The sequence below is a fragment of the Neopelma chrysocephalum genome, unplaced genomic scaffold (assembly GCF_003984885.1).
Source record: "Neopelma chrysocephalum unplaced genomic scaffold, ASM398488v2 Primary Assembly neopelma1_63, whole genome shotgun sequence".
Taxonomy (NCBI): domain Eukaryota; kingdom Metazoa; phylum Chordata; class Aves; order Passeriformes; family Pipridae; genus Neopelma; species Neopelma chrysocephalum.
The window spans coordinates 3,880,761-3,890,844 of record NW_020897720.1 but is presented as its reverse complement, the minus strand read 5'-3'; the positions used below and the strand labels follow the sequence as shown (position 1 = coordinate 3,890,844).

At 46.6% G+C, this 10,084-nt stretch overlaps 1 protein-coding gene across 1 annotated transcript; it reads left to right on the top strand.

Annotated features, from left to right (window-relative positions):
• Positions 1-1,283: 1,283 nt before the first annotated feature.
• LOC113967109 (C-terminal-binding protein 2) lies at positions 1,284-9,312 on the top strand. The gene is made up of 9 exons (XM_027682415.1): positions 1,284-1,400; positions 1,900-2,054; positions 2,146-2,290; positions 4,711-4,917; positions 5,523-5,737; positions 6,521-6,651; positions 6,822-6,949; positions 7,500-7,620; positions 8,675-9,312. The coding sequence occupies exons 1-9, from the start codon at positions 1,352-1,354 to the stop codon at positions 8,844-8,846; spliced, it is 1,323 nt and encodes a 440-aa protein (XP_027538216.1). The 5' UTR covers positions 1,284-1,351; the 3' UTR covers positions 8,847-9,312.
• The last annotated feature ends 772 nt before the right edge of the window (positions 9,313-10,084 follow it).

The window sequence follows — 10,084 nt, the reverse complement described above, 5'->3', positions numbered from 1 at the left end:
CCCCTATCCCAGGGGTCTCTCCCCTATCCCGGGATCTCTCCCCCTATCCCGGGATCTCTCCCCCTATCCCAGGGGTCTCTCCCCTATCCCGGGATCTCTCCCCCTATCCCAGGGGTCTCTCCCCTATCCCGGGATCTCTCCCCCTATCCCAGCAGGTCCCGCCGCCCTCGGGCCGCGTTGCCGCAGAGCGCCCCCTGTCGGTGCGGCCGGGGCCGATCCCGCAGCCCGGGCGCGGTTCCCGCACACGCGGGGTTGGAAACACGCGGGTCGGGTTCTGCCATCCCCAAAGGACGCGCGGATACGGTGACACTTTTCCCAGCTGATAAATGACTACGGACGCCTCCCAGAATCGCAGCCTTCAGAATTGCTTCGTAGGGCGGGAGAAAGGTAAAACATACACAACTGTAGACTGCAATTCATTTTCCTCTGGCACCTAGCAGAATTCGAACAGAAAAGCAATATTTTCTTTTTAAGCCCTACTCTCATCACCCCCATTTCATGCCTTTTTTTTTTTTAATTGTCAGGAGCAAGTAATAGTTGCTACATTACACTGAAATGCTCCTTGTCCATGCCAGGGGAATCACCGGCTGCTGTCCACACGGGTTTTCAAGGGCTATTCCCAGCTGCAGGTTTATAAACTTCCTCAAGAGTCTTCCTCCCAACACCTGGTCACCAGCTGGCAGTTCCCATTATCACCATGTGATCTTTTGCCCACCAAACCCCAGGGCAGAGCGGGAGGAAGGCACACAGGTTTGTTAAAACATGCTATGGCATATCTGAATGGAATGTGGAGGGTATGGAAGAAAAGGGCTGCGTAAGAGTAGATCAATTGTATAGACATCAATCAGGTACCAGGAATTTTTGTGTAATAAACAGCTTGAATTTGTTTTTCAATAAACTGTTCAGGACTTGCTTGATGTCCCTCGCCCTGTCCTTGTGGTGATTCGTGCAGTGGATTCTCGGGGTGAGCGAGTATCGCAGCGCTGACCCAGCCCCGGGAGCACGGCACAGGTGTGCGAGACACGGCTGCAAAGGCGGCCGCTCAGAGGCAGAGCTGCTTGGAACAGCTCCCAGTAAGGAGCTTCCCGGGAAGGCCTGAAGCTACATCCCAGGCTCCTCCCTGGCCCGCTCCCTCCGCGCAGCTCCGGAGCCGGCTCTGACCCCCGGGTGCCGGGCACCGAGAGCCGCTCCCCCGCCCCGCCCCGCGGTCCGGAAGCGGAAGCGGCGCTGCCCCGGTGCCGGCGGGGCCGGCTCGGCCCTTCCGCTTCCCCCCGGCGCGGCGCGGGCGGCGGTGACGGGTCCCGCTCCCGGTCCCTGCGCGGCGCCGAGGGTGGCGCGTCCCGCCCGGCCCATGGACCGGCACAAAGTGAAGCGGCAGCGGCTGGACCGGATCTGCGAAGGTGAGGCGGGGCGGGCGGCCCCGGGCAGCGGCGGGGGAGGCACCGGCCCTGCCCGGGCCCCGCCGCCCGCGGGGACTGCTGCGGCCTGCGAGAAAGGGGCGGGTGCCAGTGAGCGTCGGAGGGCCCGAGAACGTACGAGTTCTGCTCCGTCAAGGAGGAAACAGTGCCTGGGCTGGGGTGGAGGGGTGGGCACGGTAATGGGGAGGCCTGAAGCGACTTTGTAACTCGTTTCAGGAGCCTGGAGTAAGATGATGCGCTTCTGAGTAGAGCACCTCTATTATCTCATCATTGATAAAACATACTTTATTTTCCTTTATTTAGTGGTGGCAGAGGTGGTTGTATTTTTTTCCAGCTTCTTTTCCCTGTGCTTGTTTCCTGTTTATGTCTTTTGCTTTGCCTAATGTGTTTCTAAATATTATTAGTGACTTACTGGACTAGCAGAGGAGGGTTCCTGAATTCTTGTCTGTTATGTAATCACTCCTGCTGACTTTCCTAATAGGCATTCGGCCTCCTATTGTGAATGGTCCAATGCCAGCACGGCCACTGGTTGCACTCCTGGATGGACGAGATTGCACCGTGGAGATGCCCATCTTGAAGGATGTAGCTACAGTGGCATTTTGTGATGCTCAGTCAACTCAGGAAATCCACGAAAAGGTAGGCAAGAAAATGTGCAAGCATTCAGAAGAACAGCTCTGCCTCCTAGGTAACCAAACCAGATATTGATGTGGACTGTTTTTTGTTATAGGTGCTGAATGAGGCAGTAGGAGCTCTGATGTATCACACCATTACCCTTTCTCGTCAGGATCTGGAGAAATTCAAAGCCCTCAGGGTCATTGTGCGTATTGGCAGTGGCTATGACAATGTTGACATCAAATCTGCTGCAGAATTAGGTATGATGGCACCAGTAGGTGTGTGTTGCAATCAGAACTGAATGTGGAGTGGAACACTGCGTATGTTTTTGTGCTTTATAGCTGAGTGCATTTAAAAACTTTTATGTGAAGATTTGGGGTTGCTCAGTATCAGGCATCTTGAGGAAGCTGACCAACATTGGGGCTTGGAAGAAAGATTCTCAGTTCTCAGATTGCTCTGCTATAGATGTTGGTGTCTTTGTTGTTGTGAGGGATTCAGGAACCTGAATATGGGGGTCTAAGTAACTTTTGGTGAGGCAACTTTGGGTTTTTTGTGAGCATTCATCAAACTGATGTCTGAAAGCTGCCTGTAAATGCTGATGCAGGATAAACTCACTGTAAATGCTTGATGAGGTTTCCTGTTAAATTTGTATATGCAGGTAGGTTCTGATTCAAAACTTTATTAGTGATCCCTTTAGAGCCCTAGGCATGTGAAGAACCTCTGGACCAGGTGACAAAAAGCTGCTATATCTTAAACACATGGCAGTGAGACTTCTGGACCTTGTAGTCTTCAGGCTGAGATGGATCACTGAACTACCCTGCCCCTTCTTTTTCAAGTTTTTTCAATGTCAGGGATTTGAAACCTTCCTTAATGTAATGCAGGTCAGGTTAAGCTTAAATCAAGTATAGGTATTTGTATATAAAATTGAGATAGGCATTACAGTGTTCAGATCTGTAAGAATAGATGAATTGCAAATAAATGAAGAGTGTGTATTTGGCTAGTGCTTGAACTGAGTCTAAAGAGCCTCCTCATCTGGATGATTCAAGGGAATAGTCTAAGGAGTTCCTGGCAAGGTCCCTGGCTTTCATCCAGCCTTTACATATTTGGGCTGAGTTTGGAACCTCATCTAGTCTCAGGTTTCTCTACTTGCAGTCACCATCCATATCTTGGATTCATTCAGATTCAGAGCTTTCTCACACTCATTAACCCAAGGTGAAATGAGTCAAACTTCTTTCACCATCAGGCTGTTGCTTGCCACTTTTGCTTTGGAGCAATAGTATGATGACCCTTATGCATGGCCAGATATGCTTTCCATGGACAATTAATGGTTATTTTCATGCTTAGCCAGGCCCTTTAATTCATTCTGAGGTAAGATACTGTTCCTTGTGTGTTCTGAATCTTCAGACCAAAGGGCTGTTGTATGTGTTTCTTTTCTTACACTAGGCATAATATTGCAGGTTAAGACAAATTTGTGTCTAGCTGTGTGACAGATGGATGCATGGGGCTTGGTTAGAGTCGAGTGAGATGGTAACCAGTGAGATTAAGAGAAGTTGGCGTTTTCTATCACCCCTCCTCACGTCCTCCAAGTTGTCTGTGTGGCATTATGGCACAATTGGAAATGATTTGATAGAGAGAAGGAGTCAAATATCTGGGATTGTCTGTGGCCATTGCTCTTGCAGTTCTCATGGGAAAGCATGGTCTGGGTTAAGTGAAATGTCTCCTCTGAATAGGCTTACAAAACAGTGATGCCTTCAACCATTGCCTAGATTTTACTCCTAGTTTTTAGCTGGGTGGTGGTCTTTTGAGGCAGAAGAGTTGCCTTGGTTTGACAAGTGGCTAAGGTAATGTTTGGGAAGAGACCATTTTCTCACCTAGTCATTATTTTTATTTCTTGGCTGATTTGTTGAAGGATAGCAACAGTGAAGTGCTATTTTGCCAGCCCTCCTCCTTCCTTTTTTTTTTTTTAAAGTAAATAGACTGCTCAGGAATGACCAGATTTTGATACAGTGTTCCATCTTTCCCTTTTCTGACACTAATTTATGCTTCTAGGACTTCAACTCATTTGCATTACTAATTTACCTGATACTTCTAGCCATGGGTTTTATGGTCCTTGTGGTTGTATGTTATTCTAGAGTAGTGTTGTATTGTTATTTTTAAGCATAACTTCAAGTGAATAGAGAGGCTCCTGTGGCTTCTCTCTGCATTTAATGAGTTAGTTACTTATTGTTGCTCCTGGGGAGGCTGATGCTTGCAGTGAGCATCTGGACTGTGATGCATGAAGGAGCTCAGCCATCTGTCTTAATTCTACAGTCTGCCAATTAATCTGTCAGGGGTATCTGTGGAAGGAGTGCATCTTTTTGAATGCAGATCTCCTAAAAGTCAATTTCTTGCATCACTTGTATGACCCAGTTTTCTCATATTGACCTGTTTGGGCTTTTTTTTCGGGTGAGTGTGTCAATCAAGTGGATATTTATAAGGAAGGAGTGGTGTTTCCTGGGGCATTGAAAAGCTGGTTGGTCACATCTGTGTTGTTGTAGAATGAGCTTCTGAAATGAATCCCATGTTTCTCAGCAGTAGTTCCGGAGAACTGAATTATCTTTCAGGATTTGTGCCTAAAGAGCTTTATGTTGGTTTAGCATTGTGATGCTAAAAATCTTATGTGACCTCTGTGGCTTTGTAGGCATTGCAGTTTGCAACATCCCTTCCTCCTCAGTAGAGGAGACTGCTGACTCCACCCTCTGCCACATCTTGAACCTCTATCGCCGAGTCACTTGGCTCCACCAGGCTCTGCGGGAAGGGAACCGAGCCTCGAGTGTCGAACAGATTCGAGAGGTGGCTGGAGGCGCTGTGCGTATCCGTGGGGAGACTTTGGGCATCATTGGACTGGGTAAGTGATGGCCATTGTTACACTGAAAAGAGAACTCTAGAAATTTTTGGGAACCTAAGAGTGAAAAAAGCGATAATTTTACAGCTGTTCTTTGTGAAACACACTGACTCCTAAGGAATGCTAGTGCCCTATTCTGTCATGCTGGATATCTTCAAGAGTTGGGTGTATGGCATGGGATTGGGGATTCTTTTTTTGATTTCAAGTGGTTAGAATTGGAACATTCATACAGCTCTTCTTGGTGACTGTTTCCCTGTGTGCTGGGCTTTGTATCAGTACAAAGCCTCCTGAAAGCTACCAATTCCTTCTCCAAGTTCTTGTAGTCAGATTATTACTACCTCTGACTCAGGGTCCAGATTTGGTTTGGAAACAGAGCTCCTTCTAGACTAAGCTCTGGCTATTGCATGGGGAAAGACTAGAATTAGCCACATAGGATCAGCACTGAATAGCCTCCTCCGGATCCCTGTGGCAATCCTGGGGGTTTCCAGGGCTGCAGTACCTTGGGCCCTGGCAGTAAACTCCGGTGTAGGCTCCCAGTCTACCTCAGTATCTTGTCTTTAAAGTTTGTTTTACCTTTCCTTGATGATTGTGGGTTTTCTTTTGTGAAGGCCGAGTTGGACAGGCAGTGGCTCTGCGAGCCAAGTCCTTTGGCTTCAACGTGATTTTCTATGATCCCTATCTGCCGGATGGAGTGGAGCGATCCTTGGGTTTACAACGAGTAGGAACCCTGCAGGATCTACTAATGCACAGCGATTGCATCACATTGCACTGCAGCCTGAATGAACATAACCATCACCTCATCAATGACTTCACTATTAAACAGGTGCAGCAGGAGCTTGATTTCCCCCACAGAGCGCTGTGGAAATGAATGCAAACAGAAACTGCTGCTTTCACAGAGGCTGAGAGCGTGTGAATCCTGCTGCCTCTGTTGTGTGCCTCCTGCTGCCTTGGGAGGCTGGGAGCGTGTGGATCCGGGTGCCTGTGCTTTGTGCTGTGTAGAATTTCATGTTAAGAGAAGAACAGGATTGGCTCTTCTTGCCAAGTAATATCATTTATAAAGAATATTTTGGGTGATTCGATAATTTCAGATTATCTTTAAAATGTATAATTTACTGTGCCGATTAGAGCCAGAAGTGCTGTGGCTGGGACTGTGTACCTTTTTTTTATACAACTCTGCCAAACCTTCTCTGCCCAAGCCCACTGCAAAGTCAGTCTCGGGCTATACTCCTCTAGTATATGAATGCTTTCCAGTGCTTTTATGAGAGACATCTGGATGTTGTAGTCCAGTTTTGTATAGCTGGATAATTGATTCATGTCCTCTTTCTTTTTTAATGTAGTAGGATGAATATGGAGTGCAGAACTTGAGAGTTCCACTTTTGCCCTTGGTGTCTTGTGGTTTTGTTTGTTCATTTTTAAAGCAAATTTCTCAAGCATTGCTTGCAGGCATTTCCCCTGTGGTTAGCTTTGCAGTGAGAGCACTCCTAATTCCTGCAGGCCTCATCTAATCACTGCAGACTCCTGCTCATTTCCAGTAGACTTCCCAAGATTCACTTAGCTTCCATGAAAAGTCTCATTCTCAATGCACTTAATATTTTTCTTCTTCCAGATGCGTCAGGGCTGCTTCTTAGTGAACACAGCCCGGGGAGGGCTGGTAGATGAGAAAGCCTTAGCACAAGCCTTGAAAGAGGGGAGAATCAGAGGAACAGCATTGGATGTGCATGAGTCTGAGCCTTTCAGGTAACATTGTACCTGCATGCCTGCTGCTGTCTGGTGACTCACATCACCTAAGCTGGATGATTCTTTTGGGGTTTTTTTGTTATTTGGGTTACAGTGATGCCCAAGAGGACAGATGGGGTTATTGCTTCTGGAGACAAAACACTTTTTTTTTTGTTTGTTTCCTCCCTCAGTTTTGCTCAGGGGCCCTTAAAAGATGCACCCAATGTTATCTGCACCCCTCACACTGCCTGGTACAGTGAACAGGCTTCCATTGAATCCAGAGAAGATGCAGCTAAAGAGATCCGCAGAGCTATTACAGGTAATGGAGGAGATTGTGTGCTCTGCAGCTGCTGCTGAATTAGTGTTCTTTTAGTTCCCTGCAAGGATTATGCTGCTTGTTCTGAAAACTTGGACTCAGTAACTGGTTTCTGGAACTGGTGTGTAAGTTCATAATTGTATCTTTGCCTTCTGAGAATCTTGTACCTAATGCTGGAGTGGCTCTTTCTATCCCTGGGGAAGCCTTTTAACTACATCTTCCAAATCCTTTGCAGTAATTCCTTTGACAGTTAAACTGTGTGTTTTTCCTGAAGTAGTACGTGTTGTCTCTTGAAAGGGCGAGGCTTAGCAATTGCAGGTTGTGGTCAATAATTTTCCCAAGATCACAGAAGTGGGAAGGAAGGATCAGTTTCTTGTCTTCTCCAGAGACCAGGTGCTCAGAGGAGAGTCTCCCCTTCCCACTGTTATCCTGTGGAGGTAGATGAAAAAGACGTTGCACATTTCCTTTCTGCTCTCCTTTGTAAATGCTGCAGGGAACAAGCTCCCCCCTACCTGTGTCCTGGTTTTTTTTGTCATTCTTGGTGCTCTTGCAGGTCACATACCCGATGCTTTGAGGAACTGTGTTAATAAGGAGTACTTGCTGTTAGCAGCTCAGTGGTCCAGTATTGATCCTGCAACTGTCCACCCAGAACTCAATGGAGCTGCAGCTTACAGGTGAGATATGTAGGTTGGCCAAGCATATCTTCCAGCTGAAGTAGGCCAACATCCCTCTGCGGGTTTGAGAAGTACTTGTACCTGCAAGCAGGTATGTTTGTGTTCCTATATACTCTGTATATGAGCTCTTCCACAAAACCTGACAGCAGCTCTTCTAAAGCTGTACTAGGATTTAACACGTACTTGGTCATATTTAGGTCCAGCTGCATACTAGTCAATTTTTGCAAATCCTTGCAAGACTTGCCCAAGAGATATCTTAATATAAGAAAGTCTGCTGGATGCCCCCAGAAAGGTGTGGAACTTAACATTTAGAAGTTGTGCATATCATTAGGGCTATATAAACAAAGGACAGTTCTTGCCTGTAGCCCAAATGTGGACTATTATTGAGATATTGTCCAGTGGATTTTGTTCAGTGGTCTAAATATAGTGTATTTCAGTTTATTTATCTGTTACAGACCTGCCAAGTGATTGTGGGCAGGCTGCTTCCCTTCTGTTTTTCTCCCATCTGCAAAGTAGGTAATATATACTTCCCTTCTCTAAGAGATCTACAGAGGTTCAGATATATTTATGAAGGCGGCACAGGGAGGCAGAATGGAAGTAATGGAAAAGTAGTTCATTAGCAATTCATGAGTGTTGCTCTCCTGTTTTTCATCTTGCATCTAGCTGTTTTATTAGTTCAGCTCCTTACTTTTTCTGTCATGGAGCCCAGTGAAGGATAACTGCAGCTTACATTCCTCCCGCTGATGGGGAGGGAATTCCCAGCCCTCCAGGTGCCTTCATACAGTGCCTCATGCTGTTTTCCACTGGAGATAAACTTTGTACCTTTATCCAAATGCTTAGTATGTGACCTGAGACTATCTCTGTCTGTGAACAGGTGTCATTTGGCATTAGGATATCACTGCTACTCTTCAGCTCTGGAGACTTTTCCTGTGTTCTATCTCAGAGAATTTCTTTTAGAAAGAGGGATTTGTATTCAGCAGTTGAGGGTACAGCTCCTTTCTCCTTGAATAACTGTTGGACAAGCTTGTAACTTCTATGTTTCTATTGGTTTTAGGTTTCCTCCAGGAGTAGTGGGAGTAGCCACCCCTGGGCTACCAGAACCACCAGTAGTGGAAGGGATTGTAGCTCATGGGATTCCTCCTGTTTCTCACTCTGCACCACGTACCCCTTCCCCAGGAGAGACGAGCAAACTGGATGCAGACAGAGAGATTCCTGCTGACCAATAGCAGCGTCTTTCTCTCCTCTCCTTTGGCAGCAGAAAAAAGTAGGAGGGTATCTCCTCCTAGGACCTTCTTTAACACCCTACAGAGACTGTTTCCTGTTCATATGGGACGGGAGAATGCATTTCATTACCGACAAACTTTAGTTCTTGCCTTTGTTTTGTAACCCTTTAGTTATAATCTCTCAATGAATCTTTCTCCTTCTCTGGGGCATGGCAGCAGTGACCTTGCCTCCCCTTGGCTTAATGAATGAGTTTTCCCATATATCTGCTTCAGTTGTCTGTGACAGGGAGCTGTCCTTGTGCACTCGAAAATAGAAGTGAAGCCGCCTGATCAGGGATGGTCCTCAGTGTTCCTAACACCAGACTTCAGTGCACACTTTTCAGTTGTGACTTGTAGCTTTAACTTAATTTGGCTGAACCTCTCTTAAGTGTAGCCATTGGAATATTAGAAAAAATACTAGTGAATTGGAGAAGTTGTGACTACTGTCTTCATTATGCCCTTGATAGAATGCAGCCTAGGCTAAGCTCTGTGTGTTACTTTGCTTGTTTTAATTAATACTTCCTGTGAGAAGAGACGTAGTGCAAGTACTGCTAGTTCTTGACCATACAAAAGTTTCTCTATGCAGTTCTAGGCCTGAAGTTAAAAGTAACAGTCTCAAAGCCAGCCTTGTAAATAATTTGGAAGGGATTAAAATGTCATCAAATGTGTTCTGGTGGCCACCATGTTGGTGAGGCTTCAGAATAGTTCACCCTGGAGTCTGTAACTTGGAGAAGGCAAGAAAATGCAGAAATGGGAAAAGCTTGCCCTGAGAGACAGCAAGTAGCAATAATGTGCAGCTGCAGTTGCTGGTTCCTCACACACAAGTACCTCACAGTCTGTGGCAGTGTTTATCCACAAGGTATCCATCATGGTGGGATTCTAAACTTTATGCTACAGATTTTTTTTTGCTTTTTGCATAACTGCATCAGCTAGAAGTGACATCCCACTTGTCTGTGCTGATGGAGAAGGCTTTTGACAGTCAGGAAAAGGTTTTTCACCCAGAGGGTGATTGAGCACTGGAAAAGGCTCCCCAGGGAACTGGTCGCAGCTCCAAGCCTGTCTGGTTCACAAAGCGTTCGGCCAATGCTCTCAGGCACTTGGTGGGATTCTTGGGGTCTCCTGCACACGGCCAGGAGTTGGACTCTGATCCTGATGGGTCCCCTCCAACTCAGCGTATTCTATGATTCTCTGATATCCTGCAT

Excerpts from the sequence above, each read along its gene's own strand:
- LOC113967109 (XM_027682415.1), top strand. The coding sequence starts at position 1,352 with ATGGACCGGCACAAAGTGAAGCGGCAGCGGCTGGACCGGATCTGCGAA. Across the intron at positions 2,055-2,145 it reads CTCAGGAAATCCACGAAAAG|GTGCTGAATGAGGCAGTAGG; the intron begins GTAGGCAAGAAA and ends TTTTTGTTATAG. Across the intron at positions 5,738-6,520 it reads ATGACTTCACTATTAAACAG|ATGCGTCAGGGCTGCTTCTT; the intron begins GTGCAGCAGGAG and ends TTCTTCTTCCAG.